This window comes from Convolutriloba macropyga, chromosome 1 (genome assembly GCF_964194025.1).
Source record: "Convolutriloba macropyga chromosome 1, txConMacr16.3, whole genome shotgun sequence".
In the NCBI taxonomy this organism is placed as follows: domain Eukaryota; kingdom Metazoa; phylum Xenacoelomorpha; order Acoela; family Convolutidae; genus Convolutriloba; species Convolutriloba macropyga.
In genome coordinates, this window is record NC_134468.1 from 44,985,411 (window position 1) to 45,009,798 (window position 24,388).

The 24,388-nt window shown below is 35.7% G+C and overlaps 1 protein-coding gene across 4 annotated transcripts; it reads right to left on the reverse strand.

Moving 5' to 3' along the window:
* Positions 1 to 855: 855 nt before the first annotated feature.
* On the reverse strand, positions 856 to 22,837 carry LOC142349405 (uncharacterized). 4 transcript variants are annotated; one of them, XM_075400958.1, is made up of 5 exons: positions 22,761 to 22,837; positions 21,832 to 21,927; positions 8,352 to 8,415; positions 1,810 to 2,162; positions 856 to 1,237 (listed from the first exon to the last, which is right to left on the reverse strand). In XM_075400958.1, exons 1-5 carry the CDS (start codon positions 22,768 to 22,770, stop codon positions 939 to 941), a joined length of 822 nt encoding a protein of 273 aa, XP_075257073.1. In that variant the 5' UTR covers positions 22,771 to 22,837; the 3' UTR covers positions 856 to 938. The 4 variants fall into 4 exon arrangements, with proteins under 4 accessions (XP_075257073.1, XP_075257064.1, XP_075257056.1 ...); XM_075400949.1 differs by having other exon boundaries at positions 1,810 to 2,159; positions 22,731 to 22,818; XM_075400941.1 differs by having other exon boundaries at positions 22,731 to 22,818.
* Positions 22,838 to 24,388: the final 1,551 nt, after the last annotated feature.

Here is a 24,388-nt window from a genome sequence, read left to right on the forward strand (position 1 = left end):
CTTATCCTTCCTGACAAGATTAGCGACAGAACTATGATATTATTTTGTCCTGATACTAACGCCCTTTGGTCCTGTGAGGCATGGCCGTGAAATTACAAAATGTACCTCTCTTTGGCATGATTATGCTTCCTGAATTCACAATATTGGTCAAAAATTCTAAATTTTATTTTCTGTTTTCTTATACATTGAATATGTTTTCGCATTGTCTGTTTTGTCCAGAAACCTCAGCTGTGTCACAAACAGTATAAGGTTGTAAGATAAAATTAATTATCGTTAAAATTAAGCTTTGTTGCACCCCGGGCCGAGGTTTTAACCCAAAAATAACGGGGAAAAGAGTGTAAAGAGTGTAAAAATAAAAAAGTACCCCCCTATTTCTCCGCTTAATTAAGGGTGGAAGAGTGTAATTGCAAGCGTGTAATTTTAAAAAATAAAGGTGGAAGGAGGTAGTGAGGATCGATCCCCCGCCCTTCCCTAAGTCCTACATATAACTTTCCCTTTTTGCATTAACCATTGCGCCAACTTCTACAATAATTTTCCTTTTCATTTTGGTTATAATGGTAATTCTATAAGAGTGTAATTTTTAATCAGTCCACCCTAAATTACACTCTTTGCAAAGAGTGTAAAAAGAGTGGAGAAAAGAGTGTAAATACAGTGTAATTTTTTAAAATTACACTCTTACACTCTTTTCCCCGATAAATAACAGTGGAAAACGGATTACACCCTAATCCCCACTAATTAGGGGTGGAAGAGGGGTGAAACCTCGGCCCGGGACTAAATGAATCACCGCCCAGTTCTCTTGGCTACTTTCAACGCGTTAAAATTGAAAAAGAATTCAAATTTAAATTTATTGAGTTCAATATTGACAAAATGCTCCTTAACTATTTGCATACTTGTAAACATCTAAAATGTAAACAAATATAATTATAATTCAGTACACTTCAATTTCCTTTCTCCTTTCTCTTTGAGAAAATTGATTTAATGTCAGTAGGGCTATGATTATTGTAAATGAATTTATTTGTGATTCCAATAGGGCCCTTAATTCCACTCACCATATCTTTAATAAACTCAGCCAAGCTTCCGAAGGATCCACTGTCATCTGGTCCAGAACTTGTTTGTGGAGCATTATTATTCGAAGTTTTACCAGTTGTTGACTGAGACAAATGCAGACTAATAGTATCTGTTGTAGTATCTGTCATATGAGATTTAGGTATTGTTTCGGATGTTTGTTCGCTCGCATCTGTTTTAGCCCAGTGGAACGTAAGCTTGAGTTTTCTTCCCAATTAATGATGACCCTAGGACTGTTGATCAGAAAAAAGTTTCAAGGACTCTAGATCTGCGATACAGCATTAAAGTGTTTTTGATTTGTTTCAAATTTGATCTGTATTTTTCATCGCGCTTCTTATATATCAACAAACATACTCTGGTTTTAAGAACTTATTATCTCAAAAAATTTTACTCAGCATATAACTCAATGCCTGCTAAATGTGTGTATCATCACGCATTGGTCAACATTCTGGTCAACATTCATGGCCAGTACATTATTTGTCATATGTGATGCGTTATTTTGGGTCTGTGTGTCATGCTGACCCGACATTTAAAATCAGCATGCTTCCAATAAAGCATAGCAACAACAGAAATAATCATCAACAGACAATTAAATAATCAAAATGAAACAAACTCGAAACAAAAATCTATGATAAACCATTGCAATCCACTTGAATTTCAAACAGTATAAACCATTTCTCAAGATTCATTATGGGTCAGCAACGTAACGTGCTTAAGAAAAAAAGGAAAAAATTTTTGTTCCACTGGTAGCCAAAAGCGTCTTTCTGGATTCCGAGTTGTTCATCTGAGTGGTTTCAGCAGTTGTACTTGCAAAAAAGATCGAAGTAGTCCCGATTGTACTGCCACTATTAGAGACTGTATTCTTCTCATCCGGGCTGCTTTTGTTAGAAAAATGAGCATGAGACGAGTTTGACAGGTTGAAGTTAAAATAGTGGTTGATTGTTCCGTTTGTTTGCTGTTTAATATTCATATATATGGTCTTCGTGTCGCTTTCATGAGGTCTTTTATGGTCAGCAGACGTTGAAAACGGTGACGAAGCCGGAGGGTTTGCTGTCACATTGATTGTCGATGTTTCGTTGCTGACATTTTGGCTACTGCTGTGATATCAAAGACGAGGTAACATTTGGTTTTTTATTCGAATGTTTTTTCTTTTTTCAAAAAATTTTTATGAAAATTTTTACGCGATCTCCGTATGTTCAGCTGACAAACAGTTCAGATTGAAATTCTATGACAACTTTGTACTGAATGACTGAGAGGGCTCCCGGCGTTTCTCTCTTAGACCCAAGAAAAGATAACCTCATTGAATACTAATGGTAATAAATGAGCGGAACACAAATGTATTTCTTGAGCTCAATTATAACAGCTTAATTTTTTAGTGGGATATCTTGTTTCCCTTGAAAAAAGTCCTTAACATTATTGGAAAATGACGTCTTCCACTAGATGGGTGTGCGTGTGCGCGCGGGTGCGTGCGTGTAGTTGTTGGTGTTGGGGTACGTATGCGAGTGGGTGTACGGGGCTAAGAGGGGTTTGTTGGTGGGTGTGTGGATGGGCGCGTGTGTGGGTGCTGTGTATTTGAGTGAGCACTGCGTCTGTAAGTATTTATGTAGATTTTCGAGAATCTCCAAAAATTGTGGATGACAGGCATGTGAGACTACTCACATGAGTACACAAGCAATTCAGGATAGGGCCATTTCATGAATCCGAGAGCAAGCTCATAGAATTTATGTAAAAGAGTACAAAACTGTTAGGGCTCCAAATAAAACGTTGTTTTCTGTCAAAAAATTGTATTCAAAAGAATAAGCATTGAAACTAAGAGGTTAGATTTATGGACGTGCTAATGCAAAGGTAAAGGTAAAGAATGCATTTTGGATAATTATCAATTCAAAGATTGTGTCAGCATTTGTAAGCTCTGTATTTCCAAAATTTTAAGAAAATTGGGCTAAAGGAGCATATCTGTTGTCATTTTTGATGGGAAAATGAAGAAAATTGAAAAATACAGCCCACAAGTTTAGCCAAAAAGTTGAATGGGACAGTTCAGCAACCCTCTTCTATCTTTAAAGATAAAACCAATAAAATAACCGTTAACAATTTGAGAAAATTGTAGCAAAATTGTGAAAAATTTGTACAAAAAGTCAGAAAATGTAAACAAAAACAATCGGAAACCAGTGTAATGTTCAGAACTTTAAGAGCTGATGTTAAGAGCTTCAAAGTTCCATTCCGCGCTGGATTTTAATTATACAACTCACAGCTCTAGAATGAATATATTGATGAGCAAAATTTGGACGAATAAATAACCGGAGGATCATATAGTTCCTCCCCCCTAATAAGGTGGTGCAGGAACAATGAAAGAAACTGTGAAGATCAAACTATTCCTTCTCACGACCAGTGGCTTACAAGTGAGAAACATAGATTAAAGTGAACTTATTTTTCATTGATTGCTTCAGAGCTAAGAAACCTGTTTTTAATGTTTAATTGAAAAGCTCATTTAGTTTTTTGTAAAAGTTATAAAGAAGTAAAGTTCTCCAATAATGTTTAGAGATTGTTGACGAAAGTGTTTCGTCGGCAGAGGTAACTGAACGCGCAAAACTTCACAAATAACTTTTAATGTCTTAGGAAATAGCGACAACATGAGTTTCAGCTCTGTGGCGATTGATAGAGCAGTAGATATTGACATAGCGATGAAGTTATTTCATTCAGGGAATACTCTTCAATCAAATTACTGCTGTACAATTCAATATACGAGCTAACATCATCCAATTAAACGATAGAAAGGCATTGGCTTGTATTGAAGACCGTCCAAACAATTCAATTTCTCTCTAAGTCATAAGCCCGATTCTAATAATTGAATATTTTTGAAGTCTTTTTAAAAAGCATACATGAAGCTTGAGTTGAGAGAAACCTTTACATTCGTGAGATCCATATTACGTGAATTGCAAACGAGGAAAAAGGAGAAGTGTTGAACGCTAAGAGAAAGGAATCGGTGGCGGTCAAGCAAGCCGATAGGCAAGAGAGCCGATTTTTGAAAACAGAAATCCAAGTAAGTCGAAAGTTTTTACGATAACCATATAATAATATGTCCCTAGCGGGCTAGTGGGCGCGTTTCGCTCGCGTCGTGGCTTCGCTGAATTCGCAGCGGGTGAGGAGCCGGGACATTAACAGTAGTTTGCTGGGGCTGGAAGTCACTAGATCTCTTATAATGATCTTTTTGTTTCTCTGATGCAATGGAATACATTATAAGTTGCAAATACTATGCACAATCTTGATTTTAACGGTTAACAATGTATTATGTCTGAAAGATAACAAAACTATCACAGAACGTTCTAATCATATTCACGTCGGCATATTTTTACATAGGCTCACTTTCTCTTTTGCAAAGGAATCATGTGCAGCTGTGTTTTATGTGTTTACTTGACAAATTGGAACAAATATGTTTCTGAAATCTAAAAGTCTTGTTCTTGAAGCTCAATTGCTTAATAATATAGCCGTCAGATTGCCGGAAAATAGCCGCAATAGACGCTCGTGGTCTTCCATGAAATTGAAACAACTAAAGAAATAAGACAGACAGGTTGACCACCAGTCCTTCAATAGACCACTAGACTTTTTGGATTAGATTAGGAATGTTATTTTTATGAGACATAAACGCTCTATGAAGAGAAGGCCCTGAAAGAGTTTTTCAAAATTAGTATTCAAAATCAAAATTTTCGAGACTCTAGTACTCAAGAATTAGGGCATGTACGTTGGCACTACTTAGGCGCACACTATTGATTTTTAACTAGTAAATGTTCATAAAATTTAAAGTTCATCAAGTAATTTCAGAAGTCATTTTTAGTGAGGCAAGTCAAGCCATCGATCCAAAAGCAGAACAAATGACGTCACGCGCACGAATTTTAACTGCAAAGCAGTAGAAGTCCCTGAAGTTGAAAAAGTCAATGGTCTGAAGAATCATCGATGCAGACGACGAATTGAAGAAATTTAGCAGGACAAGTCCCGAAACACAATTCGCCGAATTGTATTAATTTATGACATGACAATCAGTTCCTGCACTTTAAAAGACAAATGAGAGCTGTTAGTAATGAGACTAAGGAACAAAACAACAGAAGAACACCAAAAACCATCGACTAGAATTAAACTTTGTTTTTTTTTTTTGGAAAATGCAGAATCAACATCAAAAAACAACTGCTATGAACTCAAACTGCAAACTATGTTTTTTATTTCTCATTAGCAATCTCTTATTAACTCTCGATGTGTCCTCTCACAAATATTGTTAAATGAGACAAAAAATAACCAAAAATTGCAATAAAACTCGCTGAAACTTTTTGAAAACAAATAGTATAAAAGTCATAAAACGCAAGAGCTACTGAAGGATACATTTATATCAGTTAAATGAATCCTAAATGATTACCGTTGAGACCTGTCATCAATGAAGTTCAGTGATAAGGCGGCAATAACTACAACAAAAATTAACAAAACTAAAAAAATCACTAAGTTTTAAAAAAAAACGAACAAGCGTTTGAGTCACAAAAAGATATAGCTATGAACTGAAATGACTTGCTTTAAATGAAACCTTTTTAGCAGCCATTTAGACCTGTTAATAACCAGACAAAGGGTTAAGACAACAAAATTGGAAAAGAAAAACTCAAAAAATTTGATAGTTTTTGTTGAAAACAAATCAGTCTTAATTATTATAGAAAACTATTAAGTGTCAAAGTCATATAAAGCACCAGTTTTGAACACAAACGATTGAATCGATAAATTTAACCTCTATCGGCAGCATCAGAGACCTGTTCCAATGAGCTCAAATGTTAAGAGATCAAAAATTACAATATTTGCAGAACTCAAAAATTCACTCAAAATTTTTGAGAAAAATTAGTGTACAAGACATGCAAACCACTAACTAATAACTCAAGTCATTAATTAGGTTCTTTTAAGCTTCATTAGCACCCAGTCATATTTTTCATTGATGATACTAAGTAACAAGACAAAAGTTTTTTTAAAATTTTGCAAAATCTAAAGTTCACTTATATTTTATGGCAACAAATAGTGGCAAAGTCATAAAGTTTTAGCTGGTCCTTAATGAATTCAAGCAAAAGCAATTAGGCAATTTTACAACACTTATGTTTCGTCTTAAAATCACTGAAGCTGCTCCTTAGTGATTTCAAGCAAAAGCAAATAGGCACAATTACAATACATATGTTTCGTCTTAAAAGCACTGCAGGAGAGCAAACTCTGAAGACAGAAATCATATTCACGTCGGCATATTTTTACATAGGATCACTTTCTCTTTTGCATAGGAATCATGTGCAGCTGTGTTTTATGTGTTTACTTGACAAATTGGAACAAATATGTTTCTGAAATCTAAAAGTCTTGTTCTTGAAGCTCAATTGCTTAATAATATAGCCGTCAGATTGCCGGAAAATAGCCGCAATAGACGCTCGTGGTCTTCCATGAAATTGAAACAACTAAAGAAATAAGACAGACAGGTTGACCACCAGTCCTTCAATAGACCACTAGACTTTTTGGATTAGATTAGGAATGTTATTTTTATGAGACATAAACGCTCTATGAAGAGAAGGCCCTGAAAGAGTTTTTCAAAATTAGTATTCAAAATCAAAATTTTCGAGACTCTAGTACTCAAGAATTAGGGCATGTACATTTGGCAATACTTAGGCAACAAATACTTATATATTTTATGGCAACAAATAGTGGGAAAGTCATAAAGTTTTAGCTGGTCCTTAATGAATTCAAGCAAAAGCAAATAGGCAATATTACAACACTTATGTTTCGTCTTAAAATCACTGAAGCTGCTCCTTAGTGATTTCAAGCAAAAGCAAATAGGCACAATTACAATACATATGTTTCGTCTTAAAAGCACTGCAGGAGAGCAAACTCTGAAGACAGAAATCAAATTGACACGCACCTGAATAAAAATCCATCTCAAAAACCGCCAAATTGTTTAAACGCAATTTTCTCACTCCACTTTAAAGGTATTTTGAAAAAAGTCAACCTTCTCGAAAACCTACTCAACCTATTCGATTCTACACTCCCTTTACTATTTCAGTGTGACCAGAAAACCCCACTCTTATTGGACTTCGCACTGACGTGAAACAGCCAAAAAAACGTAAACAGATTTGAAAAAAAGACAGCACACCAGTATAATTCAAATTCTTTGAATCGTAAAAAGCACGATATCTCCAATAACAGCCGCTCTCGCTTCGCGGCTATTAAAAAAATCACGATTTCCTAAATAATAGCAGCTATAGCTTCGTGGCTATTAATCAACACTTAAATTTCAGCACTTATACCAGAGTTGAACAACAAGCACTGTTTATCATTTTTTAAAATTTTCACGAAAACCAATAAAATGCTCACCCAACTCACTCACCAGGGATCAAGCAGAAAACAAATTAAAAATTGTCTATTAATACAATGAAAAATTATTCCAAAGTTTCAATAACAATTTACCAAAATTGGAAAGTATCCACAACATGTAGTCAATTTTACAATTAAAAAAGGTTATGAAGATGGACTTTGTCCGAATGCCAGCCCCAACCGCTTTGTGTGTGCATATTATTCAGTATGTAATGGAAATTTCTCTATAACGGGGAGGGGCTGTATTATGTACTGGGGCAATAACGGAAAAAAATCCTGCAAGATAACGATATAAAGATGAAGGCGAAGAATACCTGTAGCGAGATTCTGGACGACCACATTTAGTGTCTCCTTAAACAGCAACTAATGCTTAAGTATTGAAAAAAATTTAAAATACGAAATCCACATTTATGCGTGCATATACAGGCTCAAAGGTTTACGGAGCAGAAATTGAATATACAATACAAATCATTGCGAACTTTTATGAAATGACGTTGGAAAAATCCAAATTTTAGGACCATAGTTTTATAAACTTTTTGGCCACATTTTAGGTAAGCGCGTTTGGACACTGAAAATCATCGCTTTTCCAGAAATTGTCCTTTAAATTGAAGATGAATTGACAAATAGATTACCGGATAGATGTTGAAGCTGATAAGGAAGAAAATGCCAATGCGCAGCTAAGTGTCTCAATTTAGGTCCCAAAATTATTTGTTCTCAAATTACGCACCCGCAGTTATGGAAGACGTACCATGACAATAAATAATCGTTAAAAAATATGACACGTTTAAAAATATGGCACGTTTAAAAATACGGCACAAGTTGCGCTCATTTAATTTTATGCTCACGCTTATACTTGAAACTATCTGGCGTTTTTTTGTATACTCATTGAAAACTAAATCAATAGCAACAAATATTACCTCGACGTGTATTCATCCCCCGTAGCTGTAGCTGTTGTTGATAATGGCCATCGTATGCGGGACACTATAAATACAAAGTATTGAGTTCTAATTTATTATGAGCTTTAAATTAATCCCAGAAACTTGAAAGCACCTTGTAAAAACATTCTTGCGATATACTCGGAATTGTTGGACCGATTTTGTCAAAATATTATCGCAGTAATTACAGTGTTTTGTATGAAATCTGATCCAGTGAGTTGGAAACTACTCAATGAAACGCCAGGGTCGAGCTCAGAAGCTACGTTGAAAACCCTGCGAACTACTTTTAAGGAATTGTTCGGATTCAAAACTGTCTGTTGAGGTACGTATCACTGTTTATAGGATCTGCTCTCAACCTTATGAGGGTGTTTGACTGACACTGCAAAACTATAAGTTACAACCTCACTGATATTCTTTTTGAGCATAATTTCCCATAAATTTGGCAGCCCTGTTTCACTTGTTCTCCAGCAGCGGAAACTGAATATTATCATTAACCATTATATTTTTAACATCTTTAGTTGTACCGATTTGCAATGACAATTTTTTAAGGAACTTGTGATGTCTTGCTATCTTGGCAAATCGCTGCTAAAGTTGCTGATTGGGTCCCTATTACTTTATAGCATACCACAACGTTACCGAATTCACTATATCATCAGCATATTACACACATTTATTGAGGCATGTTGAGATTTAATAATAATAATAATAAATTGTTCATTTTCTGTTATCGAGCAACACAAAAGAAGTTTATTTTACTGTGCACAAAATATATGTACAATGAAGTTCAACAGAAAAAGAGCACACCATTAGATCATCAGTTGATCCGTTTTCAGGTGCCTCACAATATAGGAATATCAAAGAACTGTTGATTAAGAACCGAAAGAAAATTACTATAGTAATTGAACTAAATCATGGTTGGTTAAAACAAAAAAAAATTTTAAAAAAATATAAATAAACCGATAATTGAGTGCAGGGGGCTACAATTAGACGTACTCAAAAAAAATAACTTGAGAAGTCTTGGTTGTCAATTATGTAATTTCTTAAAAACATATGGCAAAAATGTTTTATTTTTTGATTTGTCATTTTTAAAACCGTATTTACAAAGGAAGGTTCCAGAAAAACCAACAAATTCAACATTTTTCGGACCTTAAACCTCAATCGGTTTGTCACATTTTTTCGATCACCGCAATCAAGACACATTGTTGTTTTTCTTCTTTTTTTACTCTGTTTAATTCGTTATCATTCAAGTAAGATTTGACGTGACTAACAACACATTCGCCTCTTAGCATTTTTATTAACAGTTTAAGTACTTCGTACAAGTGTAGTTCTTTTGCTAAAAACAGGTTAAATTTTCTCCTTAGATCACTCACTGAGTTGAACTTTCTTTTATTGAAAATTATCCTTATGAGTTTTTTTAATTTTGAGTCTATCAATGAAATATCTGACTAAACAGAATTTCCATAAATCAGTATACCATATTGCACTACCGGCTGAACATAACTTTTAAAAACCTGAATCATCTGACTTTTACTAAGAAATTTTCTCAGTCTATAGAACAGTCCAATGAACTTTATTAATTTTTGATTAACCACATCAATATGATTTTTGAAAGACAATTTATTATCTATAGTTATTCCAAGATAACGTATTGAGTCAACGTTTTCAATTCTCTCTTTATCGATGTTAATCTGTTCTTTTTTGGAGTAAGTTTTAATTTTCCCGAAAAACATTGATTTTGTTTTTTCAGTATTGATTGTCAGTTTATTATTAGTTAACCACTGATTACATTTTTGTAATTGAGTTTTGTGTTTCATCACAACCTCTTCGGCGGTGGCTGAAGTTTCAATAACTGTGTCATCTGCAAAAAGTATGATATTAGATTCAAGATTAGTTAAATTGTCAACATCTTGCGTATTGCTCAAATCATTCACGTATATTATGAAAAGCAGAGGACCGAGAACCGATCCCTGGGGAATTCCAATATCAACAAAAGCAGTACTTGAAACAACTTCTGCAATTTGAACAAACTGAGAGCGGTTAGTTAGGTATGATTTAAGTATATTGAAAACATCACCTCTCAAACCAATATTACAACATTTGTCTAATAGTTTTGTATGGTCTACCGTATCAAAAGCTTTTTTGAGATCCAGGAATGTGCAAACAGACATAACGGATTTCTCAGATAATTTTTGTCGCAAGAGTTCAATCAGAAACAAAACAGCGTCAACTGTACTTCTTTTGGCCCTGAAACCAAACTGGGAGCTTGAGAGCAGATTAAATTTCACTAAAAAAGAGATCATTCTTCCCTGAAGCAATTTCCCGAAGATCTTTGCTATCGTTGGTAATAAGGAAATAGGCCTAAAATTTGATGGTATACTCTTATCTCCAGATTTGTGAAGTGGGAAAACTTTTGCAATTTTAAGACAATCAGGGAACACGCCAAGATTGAAACATTCATTGAACCATTTTGAGAGAAAAGGACTCAGGACATTAGAAAATTTCTTTATGCAGTAGTAACTGAGGTCATAACAGTCCTCACTGTACTTATTCGGAGCATTATTAATGATATCAAAAACTTCCTTGTCTGTAATATCGGCAAGAAACATAGATTGTTCTGCTTTATCTGTTGTTTTTAGAAACAATTTCGTTGGTAAATGTGTGTTCATTTTCCTTCCGATTGATGTAAAAAAATCATTTAAATGGTTGACTTCATCTTGAGATGGTATTTTTCCACGATTTTCAATTTTTTTGCCTGTTATGTCAACATAAACTTTAAAAAAGTTTCGGTTTGTGTTTGCTGCACCTTTTTCAATTTGATTTTGATAAAAAGTTTTCATTTTATTTTTTATCAAAGTTTTTACCTTCCTGCACTGTTGTTTGTATTCGTTATTGGCCGATATTGATTGAGCTTTGAGTGCATTCTTCCACAAATTTTTTTTCTTTGCGGCAGCGTTTTTGACTTCGTTGTCAATCCAGATCTTTTGCACATGTTTTCTTGTTGACTTAGGTAAATAGTGATCTAATGCTTCTTGCACAGTTCTTTGTGAACATTTGAATTTATCATTAATTTCTTTTTCGGTAGAATCAATTTGTTTTAATCGCTGCCACAGAACGAAACTAATTTTTTCCTGAAGAAGAGGATTTTCAAGTTTTGCCCAATTTCTCGATTAAAAAAAATTATTTTCTGTTTCTAAGTTGGTTTTATTCTTCAATTTAAGTAAAAGTGAATAGTGATCAGTTATTTTTGTTCTTTGGCTGGTAACCTCGGATTCAAAATTTGTAAAGAACAGGTCAATATAAGAACTTGAATTTTTTGTTTCGCGTGTAACGAGGTTCTCACTTACCATTTTTAGGTCAAATGTTTGGGTCAATTCCCTTAAATATGATTGTTTGTTCCCTTTAGATAGAAAATTTACATTAAAGTCACCGCACAGCATATGCAGGCTTTGCGGATCGCTAATATGTTGTTCCAAGTAGGTAATAAGAACGTCAAAAGTAGCAATCGTGGTGGCATTAGGTGGTATATAAACACAAGTCATTGATAACTTTTTTGTTTCAATACTGAAGTAAACACTAACCGCTTGTATATTATTCAGGTTTAGAGACCCGCGTATTTTAACATTAAATTTATTTTGTACAAAGATTGCAACACCTCCACCTCTTTTTTCCCTATTGCTTGTAACCAGTTCATCATAACCATCTATGTGAAAAATATTTGATGAGAACTTATCTTTAAGCCATGTCTCTGTTAGGCAGATTGCTATAGGTCTTTCTTTCAGAGACGCAATTTCCAAAGTGAGTTCATCAAAGTTTTTTGTTAGTGAACGTATGTTCTGTAGCATGATAACCTGCTTGGTTTCGCCCAGTAACATTTTGTCTATGACAACCATGAGAGAATAGTTCAACTAGACAATCTGAGCAATCAACTTTGACTAATGAAATCATTAGCAATTTGAGAAAAAAAAATAATAAAAAAATGTATTTGAGAAATAAAAAAATAAGAAAAAAGTTCATGTTTTGTTTTCAAGCATTTTGAAAAATTTGAAGCAAAGAATGTTAAAATTTAACTTAGAGGACGTCCAGTGACATTTTTTCCTTAAAAAAATTGCACTCCTTTATGTAAGAATGACTTTGATCACTGGGTGAAAGTTTGTTTATTTTAGGTGCTATCTTTAATATGCAGTATAAATAACAATGTTCCGCGGAAATCACAGAACTTTTTTTCATCTCAATACTCTTGTTTCAGACTAGATGACTGCGGAAATCACAGTCAGCTTGAAAATTGCTCGCGGAAATCACGAGCAGAGTATCAAAATGAATTTTTTTCTATCTTTATTTTTTTTTCTTGTTTATGTTATACTTCTTCCCCCATTTTGTTTCTTCATGAAGCAATGTTTCAAAAAAAAACAAGAAAAGCTTAAGAAGGAACGATTCACCAAATATATTGCATTTCCCCCTATTATTTTGTTGGCAGGAAACAGCTCTCAGTTATTCCCAATACATCAACAAAGTATAACATTTGTTCTAACAATGATTTTAACAAGTTAGCAAGTAAATACGAAACAAAAAAAATAATTGAGTTCATGTTCAAATATCAGTTATAATCTAGTCTTGCGCCAGACCGTTTCTTTTTAGTTTTGCGATTGTTTGTTTTGTTTCTTTGCAGCAGGTCAAAATTCGTCTTCGTCGTCACAATTGTTTCTTTTTCGTTTGATAACGTTAAGATTATCTAACTCGTCAATTTCCGTAACTCTGACAAATTCGTTTTTTCCTCTACCATTGTCTACTAACACTGAAACCACGCAGTTGTTTGTGCTGGTTATTAAGTCGCGTCGTTTAGCTTCGGCATTGATAGCTGCCTCGCATTCCGGTAAGGGCTCGTTCAAATAGATATTTTTGCTATTTGTTTGATTTTTTTTGTTTCTCAATGCTCTGCGTTTTTTGTAGATCATTGTTTTGTCCTCAAAATACAGAAACTTGCATATGACAGTCGGCATTATGTTGTTAACAGTACTTGGCACAACATGGCATGCTTTAATAGCATCGTATTGAATTTTCACAACCAGATAATTTTGAAAAAATTTGAGCTTTTCGCTGGTAACGTTCTGAACCCTGTTAGCATCGAAGGGAGGGTTAACTATCAGTAAACTGTCCTTCCTAGAGTACCTCTCCTGTGCACGTAAGCGATTATTTATGTTTTGCTGTTGGTTTTTTAAATTAGCAATAATTTTTTCTTGTTGTCCGACTCGGATTTTTAGATCCCTAACTTCATTGGACAGACTTCTTACCTCTTCTTCGGCATTACTAACGACATTTGCAGAACCTGCTGAAGGACTCGTTCCAGAGCACTCCATTACACAACTCGATCCAGTACACAACTCACAGTATAAGAAACTAAGTAATATAATGATAAGTGAAAAAAAAAACTCAAAGTAAATTTGAAATAAGCTCAATTGTCAAGTCAAAAATCAATCTCGGATGAAACTCAGATTGCGCAGTTTAGAACGTTTCAAAAAGTCATTCTTCTAAAGGTCAACCGACTGTTCACTTCGAACACTTTTCTCTTCTTCAGAACTAGACAGGGACGGTCTGTTTAGGATCCAAACTCCAGGTCAAAAAATTGCAATAGGTGAACACTTTTAATCGTTGGCGAAGTACTCCAAATTTAGGATAGCATGATAGAAACTACTTCCGAATGTCATCGCAGTACTTCTAGCTACGCTAAAGATCCACGCTAAATTCAACGCAAAATTATGTAAGATTGGCGTTGAATGCGTTGAATTTATGTAAGATATACGCTCAAGAGTTGATCTTAAATAAATTCAACGCATTCAACGCCAATCTTACATAAATTTGCTTTTTTTAGCGTTGACACCTCGGCCCGGGAGGGCAAACTGCAACAAGAATAAGAACTGCTGAGTGAAGGTAGGCGTCTTGCTTTGTCTGCCAATCTGTCCTTCACAGAAAGTCCGATGTTGAATAGTTCAAATCTTTAATTGTCGCTTCGCTCCATATTCAAATCAATATAGTTTCACGTAGCTCTTCGGTACTTGTATCCCTTACTGCTAACTAACTCAGTGCTCTACCATGCAAACCGTGTCTTTCTGTAACGCTACCGGACACTCAAATCCAGGAGTTACGGCAGACAGTATGAGGCATAGTGAAAGCCATGGTGTGCGAATCAGAAAATTAATCCAAATTCAGTTTAGTCACTGGAACGAGTTCCTTAACTTCACTCATATTTCACAAGGAAGTAGTTTTATTTTTGACGACCTTCGGATACGGTAGACGTTTTCTGGATATTGTTTTCGCTAGATGGAGTAGAATGATAACTAGTTGTGGGCTTTGGAGGTTAAAATCAATCTGCTCCGCCGATGAATGTATAATGTAAACCAGTGTAACCTCTAGCTCCACTTCCGCGGTTGTGTATCTTTGCAGAACGTTAATTTGTTCTCCAAATATGAAAAGTTAAACCAATTTAGACCGGAGAGGTGGTGGGCTGCCCCACATTCCACGATTAAAGACAATACACACAGTAGGCACAGGTTATGGACCAGCATTATTCTTTATTTTAATGAGAGTTCAGTGCAAGCGCCTTTGAGGCGTTTTTTGTCTAAAATGCTTGGGTGGCGTGGCTTATATTGTTATGGTTGTGCGCTTCTGATTGCCAATGGTTGCAACCACGTAGAATAGCTTTTACTGGGTGCTTTTTACTGAGAAAAGTAGGTAAGCAGGAAGCTTTTTGCCTCTTGAAGCGGCAATGAACCCTTTTTGAAGTCATTTTGCATTAACAATTACCTGAGGATGTCCCAGTTTACGTCCTAAATTACTCAGTGCCGCTTTGTACATAACCCAACCTCATGCAAACCTGCTTTTGCTGTTTTGACTTTTTGATGAAATAGTCATGGTTTGAAAACTTAAGACTTTTCTATTTGTTAAGGCTACGCTTCACGCTAAACAAATAAATTGAAGATCAAATCAAGCAGTGCAGTTAGAAAAACATGACAAGCGAAATCTAATTAGACATTCTATCGCAGAATGTGGCTTCTTATATTTAGTAACTGTTATTAGTGTGTGATCATCATAACTAAAGTGAAACTCAAACTCGAACTATCTCAACATCAGCAAAACAACAATACAACTTAATTATTTTGCACAAGACTATTTGCAATTGCTTTGCGAGTCAACCTGTTATTGATATAAATTGTTCGAAAAAACCTCTTCATGGTTAACGAACTTCCCATGACATCAAATTTACCCTAAAAAAGTGACGTTATGGGAAACTTTTCACATTTTGTTGACATCCTTATCTATAACCAATCAAAGATGCAATTTTGACATTACGTGACAAGAAGCATAAAAGGAGCACAACTCTTGAGCAGTAAATTACTTACTATCATGTCTTGTTTCTTTAGATCATCTTAGTGACTGTATAGTTTAACTAATTTTGACTTGTGAAAAGAGAATTAATTTTGATATTCTCAATTTTTCCTACTGAGGAACAGAGTTCCTTAGAGACTTGCTAGGAAATTGAACTTGTTGTAAGTAGACTATTCAATTTCTACATATAACTTGAGTTATTAGCATAAAAATTCAACAAAATTTGATCGTTTCTTTTTGAACTATTTTGTTATTCTGAGCGAAAAAAGTTTGATATACAGCAAAGTTGAACGATTAGTTAAAGAGACTAATTGAGTATCAACTAATGCAACGGTAATGTACAATATAAGGCAGATCACAAAATTAATTGCAAAAACGTAATATCCGGACAGATTTGAAACCGCTGAAACAAACTGAAGGGTGAAAAATTTTCCTTGACTTTGGTAGGAGAGCAGCCGTTACATTGTTACTGGGATTCTGTTGATACCTGGGCGGGGATTATGTATTACAAATTAGATTCTGTTGATAACTGTTGAGTGGGGCCTGAACTGTTATCAATGGTTGTTATGTGGGAGGGCAACAATTAAATATTATCCTCGAAAACTGAGGTTGAATCTTCGGTTGTTTTGTGAGGTTGTTGAGTTTGTTACAAATTGAACTCTAAATTTAGCTGGTTATTCGCGGCACAAATTTAAAGACTAGCATTCAGTACAACGTAGATTGGTATTAACTGAGGCTTGGTTTCTTCAATTTGTTAGCGAAGAAAAAATTTTGGTATTTGGTTATGCTTTTTGTTATGATTTTATGTTTGATTAATTTCATGTGGAAAAATTTGATCGTTGGAAACAATATTGATATCGGTCGAAGGTGTATTATTTGGGGGATGTTAGTAGGTTGTTGTCTGTTGCATTACTGATGTCTTTTTATTGCTCAATGCAGATATAATTAGGGTAAAAGGTAAGCCTTCTGACATTAATTCATGCTCTAACCACATCGGTAGGGGGTTGTACGAAAACCTTAACGGAAGTAGTTTCGACGGCAAGATCGACGAACGACAGAATTGATAGGCTGGAATTACTGACAAACCGGACAGCCGCCAAACCAAGAAAACCAGCTAGCTGCAACTTATGAACAAAAGCAATTCACACTCTAGCAAGCCACATGGTAAAACTAAAGACAGAAAAATAATTAACTTTTTAAAAGCATTAAAGCCAACCTAGTGGCAAAACTAAACATAAGGCAACCCTAGATAAAGCAATCACATACAACAACAACGTACAACTTCTAGGAGAAATTATGGAATGACTGATCGGTACAGAAAATATTAGGGAGAGCTAAACATTATGAAATTAGAAAGCGCAGCTAGGGCCAATTTCCCGGTCCAGATCAACTGACAAAACTTCTTGTTTTTTTCACAGTAAAAAAATTAGTGACGTTTTGCAAGTATTTAGAATGCTTTAACTAAATGCTTTAACTAAACTAAAAGTTTTACAGTTCAATGAAATTGGCCAAATTTGTCAAAACATGCCTTTTCTGATAATTTGTTTCGTAAATAGGGAATAGGAATGAGTGTCATTTTCAATACAGGGGTTTACTTTGGTGACTGCTGCTCTATCTAAGTCAATAAATTTTCAATAGGTTTCGGTTTTGAACGGGGGGGGGTTTAAATACAGAGGTCACTTTTTTATGACACAAAAAACTATTCAATATTCTTCAATCAATTTTTTTGTAGGGGAGTGTTTTTGCTGTTTGAAATGTCATCTAAGAACTTCACTTTGGTCGAACGTCCCAGGCGTTCAAATAGAAGTCACTCACAGAAATTGATTCACAAACAGAAATAGCCTATTTTGCAAATCTTTAGAAGCCTGGTGCTTGACAGACCTGCAATTTGTTAGCGCAAATTGTTAGCGCAGGAAAAATTTTGGTACTTGGTTATGCTTTTGTTTATGATTTTAGGTTTGATTAATTTCATGTGGTAAAATTTGATTGTTGGAAACAATATTGATGTCGGTCGAAGGTGTATTATTTGGTGGATGTTAGTAGGTTGTTGTCTGTTGCAGTACTGATGTCTTTTTATTACTAAATGAAGATATACTTAGGGTAAAAGGTAAGCCTTCTGACATTAACTCATGCTCTAATCACATCGGTAGGGGGTTGTACGAAAACCTTAACTGAAGTAGTTTCAACTGGACGATCGACGAACGACAGAATGGACAGGATGGATTTACTGACAAACCTGACAGCAAACACACCAAGAAAACCAGCTAGCTGCAACTTAAGAACAAAAGCAATTCACACTCTAGCAAGCCACATGGTAAAACTACAGACAGAAAAATAATTAACTTTTTAAAATCATTAAAGCGAACCTAGTGGCAAAACTAAACATAAGGCAACCCTAGATAAAGCAATCACATACAACAACAACGTACAACTTCTGGGAAAAATTATGGAATGACTGATCGGTACAGAAAATATTGGGGAGAGCTAAATTTTATGAAATTAGAAAGCGCAGCTAGGGCCAATTTCCCGGTACAGATCAACTGAAAAAACTTCTTGTTTTTTTTTTCAAAATAAAAAATTAGTGACGTTTTGCAGGTATTTAGAATGATTTAACTAAATGCTTTTACTAAACTAAAAGTTTTACAGTTCAATGAAATTGGCCAAATTTGTGAAAACATGCCCTTTCTGATAATTTGTTTCGGAAGTAGGGAATAGGAATGAGGGTCATTTTGAAGACAGGGGTTTACTTTGGTGACCGCTGCTCTATCTAAGTCAATAAAATCTCAATAGGTTTCGGTTTTGAACGGGGACGGGGGTTAAATACCGAGGTCACTTTTTTATGACATGAAAAACTATTCAATATTCTCCAATCAAATTTTTTGTAGGGGATTGTACTTTGCTGTTTGAAATGTCATTTCAGAACTTCAATTGGTCGGTCGTCCCAGGCGTTCAAATAGAAGTCACTCACAGAAATTGATTCACAAACAGAAGTAGCCTATTTTGCAAATCTTTAGAAGCCTGGTGCTTGACAGACCTGCAATTTGTTAACGCAATTTGTAAGCGCAGAAAAAATTTTGGTAATTGGATATGCTTTTTGTTTATGATTTTGGTTTGATTAATTTCATGTGGTAAAATTTGATTGTTGGAAACAATATTGATATCGGTCGAAGGTGTATTATTTGGTGGATGTTAGTAGGTTGTTGTCTGTTGCAGTACTGATGTCTTTTTATTACTCAATGAAGATATAATTAGGGTAAAAGGTAAGCCTTCTGACATTAATTCATGCTCTAACCACATCGGTAGGAGGTTGTACGAAAACCTTAACGGAAGTAGTTTCGACGGGACAATCGACGAACGACAGAATGGACAGGCTGGAATTACTGACAAACCTGACAGCCGCCAAACCAAGAAAACCAGCTAGCTGCAACTTATGAACAAAAGCAATTCACACTCTAGCAAGCCACATGGTAAAACTACAGACAGAAAAATAATTAACTTTTTAAAATCATTAAAGCCAACCTAGTGGCAAAACTAAACATAAGGCAACCCTAGATAAAGCAATCACATACAACAACAACGTACAACTTCTGGGAGAAAATATGGAATGACTGATCGGTACAGAAAATATTAGGGAGAGCTAAATATTATGAAATTAGAAAGCGCAGCTAGGGCCAATTTCCCAGTCCAGATCAACTGACAAAACTTCTTGTATTTTTCAAAGTAAGAAAATTAGTGACGTTTTGCAGGTATTTAGGATGATTTTAATAAATGCTTTAACTGAACTAAAAGTTTTACAGTTCAATGAAATTGGCCAAATTTGTCAAAACATGCTTTTGTGATAATTTGTTTCGGGAGTAGGGAATAGAGGGTCATTTTGAAGACAGGGGTTTAGTTTGGTGACCGCTGCTCTATCTAAGTCAATAAATTTTCAATAGGTTTCGGTTTTGAACGGGGGCGGGGGTTAAATACCGAGGTCACTTTTTTATGACACGAAAAACTATTCAATATTCTCCAATCAAATTTTTTGTAGGGGAGTGTACTTTGCTGTTTGAAATGTCATTCCACAACTTCAATTGGTCAGTCGTCCCAGGCGTTCAAATAGAAGTCACTCACAGAAATTGATTCACAAACAGAAATAGCCTATTTTACAAATCTGTAGAAGCCTGGTGCTTGACAGACCTGCCTGAAAATCTCGATTGCGGGACTTCGAGGACCATATTGTTGGATTTGTGTTGTTTACAGGCTCACGGTTGCATTTTTGTTTGTTTTCTTTTTGACGAAAACAATTTTTATCCAGAAGAAAAATCAAGGTCCGCCAATTACTTAGCAGCGGCACCATTAATATCGGGGCAAAACTTTCTATCAAAATGCTGTAAATAATTCAACGATTGTTCAACGTTTACGCACGTTACTATGTAAAAAAACAGCACGTGCGCTTGGGGCGTAAAATATATAAGCTCACTACGCTGAGGGGCCAAAACAAAATAGATTCATGTAAAGTTTTTGCATTTAAAAATTTGAATAATCAATACACTTCAACGAGTTTCTTTAAAAAATTTGAATATATTCTGTTCCCCCCCCCCTCCATATCACTGGGCATATCTTTTACCCCCCCCCCCCCCGGCGCGCACGTACTAATTTTTTATATAGTAGCGTGCTATATAATAATACATAATTTGAAACTGGAAGGTTTGAAAAGATCCTAATAAATTAATTTTCTCGAAACGGAGAATAGTCCCACAAAAATATCTGCTAGAGTTATTGACTCTCGCTGGAAAACATTTGGATCTTTTCCGTTTGTACCCCCAGTATGTTATGCGCCCCAGTTACAGAGCACATGCCATTACATAGTTAATCACTATGTAAGAATATGGGGGTCTCCCATTATAGCCCCCCCCCCCCATGAAATTATAGCCCCCCCCATTATTGTATAATTAACATGATTGGGGGGAGGGGGCTATAGGTTATCTGACCACTAAGCCGGGGGGTGCTATAATGGGAAAGACCCTAATATGGCACGTGCATCGGGGGTGCAAATAATATGCACCCACTGAGCTGGGGGGGCACAAACGGAAAAGATCCGCGATTTTATATTCAGGAGGTAGCAAAAATTATGAGTTACTATATCACAAGTTACTTTATGTATCGTAAATATAGCACTATTCGCCCTAATCGATTCAGGATGTTAATCTTGCAAGAATCTTCTGCAACAATCTCCCTGTCTCGATTAGGGCCGTGTAAAAACCCTCACTCGATTCACTCTAAGCCAGCGCTGCAATAGCTACGTAATTCCGAATCAATACAATGCTGAAACTGCGTTTTTGAAGTGAATATCAGTTTATATTAACTCGTTCATTATTGACCATTTTCTGCCCTCCGTCTGAACCGATTTAATTGAAGCGGGATCGGGATCTTATCTTCACCTGTAACAGGATCAGCATATGGAATGTGTACCTTTCTCACTACAGCGTACAATAGTCTTTACAGAGTAATATACATTGAGATTATAAAAATAGTGGGTTTTTATTTCAGATTAAGTTCAGTAATAAATTTGAAATTGAAATTATAGCCTTCACTTTAGCTTAGGTACAAAAGTTGAAATTGTTTAACGGAGGATTTTTCAAATAAGCATATGACACTAAGATACCTGGGATCTTTTCCGTTTGTCCCCCCCCCCCCCCCAGCTTAGCGGGTGCATATCATTTGCAACCCCAGTGCACGCGCCGAATTTCTACATAATGATTTACTGTGTAATGACACGTGCTCTTTAAAGGGGGGGGGGGGGTGCATAACATACTGGAGGGGGGGGGGGGGGGGCACAAACGGAAAACATCCAATTACTTATTTATAAAAACACTACTCAGCGCTGCTCTGCCACTTGAAGCAACCTTATTCAAAATTGGTCCTTCAAAATGTCTGCAAGTCTTCCAAGCTCTGGTTTGTTTATGTGTCATGATCAGCCTCTGAATAATACTAAAAACGAATTATTGGAAATTAAATTTTCTTTTCTGTTTTTCAATGTGTATGTAGTCCAGGATGTCCACTAAGCAAGGGGAGGGGTTCAGAATGGAATCGAACATACCATCAGGCAGCCAAGAGTAGTCATCTGTGTTGCCATGACACACAGTCACAAAGAGGAATAGATTCCCCAACAAAGAGGTCTCTGCAACGCTCATTACTGTTTTAAGGCAATAAAATTTTGGATCTATTCTGTTTCTGTTCCCCCTCCCAGTGTTTTTATTCCCCCAATTACAATTTATGTTTTGCTATATAGCACGTTGCCATTTAAAAAAAAGGGGCGCGTGCGTATCGGGGGGTGCGCAAAAGTTATATGCCCACTAAGCTGGGAGGGGGATTCAGAAAAGATCCAAAACTTTTTACTCGGATCTTTTCCGTTTATTGCGGCCATCATGGGAAACCGACGTTTTAAGTTTAATGATTTCAGTGATCACAAAAATAAGTTTATAGTATACTCTGCATCTACCCCCAACAAATTCCCCTGCATCCCATAATGACAGCCATAATGGAAAAAGACTCGCTAAAAGTTCCACAACAGCTGACATTAGACCTCGTGCACGTTTTAAGGTAAAATTAGATGAAGGAAAGAAAGGAAAAGGGGGCTTTGAACCACCCCCCCCCCCCCCCCCCGCTTAATGGATATATAAATTTTACGCCCCCAAGCGAACGCGAAATTATGCCAACTGTACATAGTAAATCATTATGTAAAAATATGGCACGTGAGTCTGGGAAGTGCAAATAATATGCTCACACTAAGTTGGAGGCGGGTGCACAAAGGGAAAAGATCCGAATATTGTATCTTTATACATATATATGCATATATATATATATATATATATATATATATATATATATATATATATATATGTGTGTGTGTGTGTGTGTGTGTGTGTGTGGGGGGGGGGGGGTATATAAAAACGGGGGGAGCAGAATAGATCCGGTAAAGATCCAAAGATAAACTACTATATATGGAATTTTTTAACTTTTCCTGACAGATAATCATTTAATTGTGAAGTCCGCCAAAAGTTTCCCTCTTTCGCTTTCTTTTGCGGCGAGCACGTGCTTATCGATATAAACAAGCGCTCGTCTCAATTCCTTTGCGTTGCTCCTACTTGTTCCTGACATTAACTAATCGCTAAAACCGGAATGCAGCCCTTTTACTCTAACACCCTGCAATAGAAAACAAAATTTGTTGTTGAAAGTTTTCTGGATCTGTTCTGCTTCGGGCACCCAGTGCCGTTTATGACCCTCAGTTACAAATTGTGTTATTGTATAGCACATTAACATAAAATAGCACGAGTGCCTTGGGATTGTAAAAGTGTTACGCCCACTAAGCTGGATCCAAAACGAAAAGGATCCAAATGTTTTCGACATAGTTTTGACGCTTTCGATTTTCATCTTAATGACTGGATGGCCCTTTGAGCATCACTTCTAGAGTTTAAATTGAGCGTAGAGAAGCGTGAGATAAAATACGATCTTTTAAGCAACAACCCGATCAAAAAAAGTATTGTGATCAAAAAGTATGGGAACTGGCGATCCAAAAACATTAATCCGAGTTTCTAAAGACTTGAGCTATCAATTAAGTGAAAACATGGCGTTAAACATGGCTCAAAAACATGGCGTTAAAATGAGCTGTCAATTGTACCACTGTAAAGAAAGCAGAGAAAGCCTGAAGGGAAGCATCTCTTTAAATGTCATCAATTTGGTTTCCAAGAAAATAAGGCAGCATGGCAATTCTATATCTCCCTTGCTCCGAAAATTAGGGTTAAAAATTGAGCTTCAAGAAGTAAACGCCAAAATTCAGACTGTGGAAGTACATCAGTACTTCGCGGCTGACCAGTCTATCAGAAAACTCTTTAAAACATTGTACAAAGACGAATGTAGTACAACTAGAAAAACACAAATGAAGATAAACTTTACAAACACACACAACACGCACATATTGCAAGCACGAATACAAGTACAAAGATACAAACACCTCCACCAGAAATATTATTAAAAATTTTTCAATTGGGCAGTTGATATCTACTCAAAGTTCGACACCAATCATTTTGTGTCTTCTTTTTTTCTTAAATAACTAGGTGTGAAATTCTGAGGCAATTGTATCGGTAGTTTCACTTTTGACGCTTGAATTTGGAAAGGAAGTTTTTGAAAATTTTGCGGATACTTTTTTTTGAAGTTCCATGAGCAAAATAAATCAATTAATTGTTTAAAATCGTGCAAAAGGGTCACCACTGTGACCTTAAAAAAGAACTGGCGATTAGAACAGAATTAATGCCGCAATTTGTAACCAATAACAAATATATTTTTTTGATATTTAAACATTTGTGACAGTTTTTGCTCTCAGCCTCCATTTCTGTCTAACATTTAAATGAACTAACTGTCTCAGAATAAATCTTTCTCTCTCTCTCTCTCTCTCTCTCTCTCTCTCTCTCTGTCTCTGTCTCTCGCACTCGCACAAATACATTACAGAAACAAGTACCAACATTCATACAACCACACATGTGCATGCAAACACGCACACACACGCACGTACACACACAGACACAAACACACAAATTCAAACCCCGACACAAAAAAATATAAATGTTCTTTTTGTCGACTGATAATTACTCATAGGT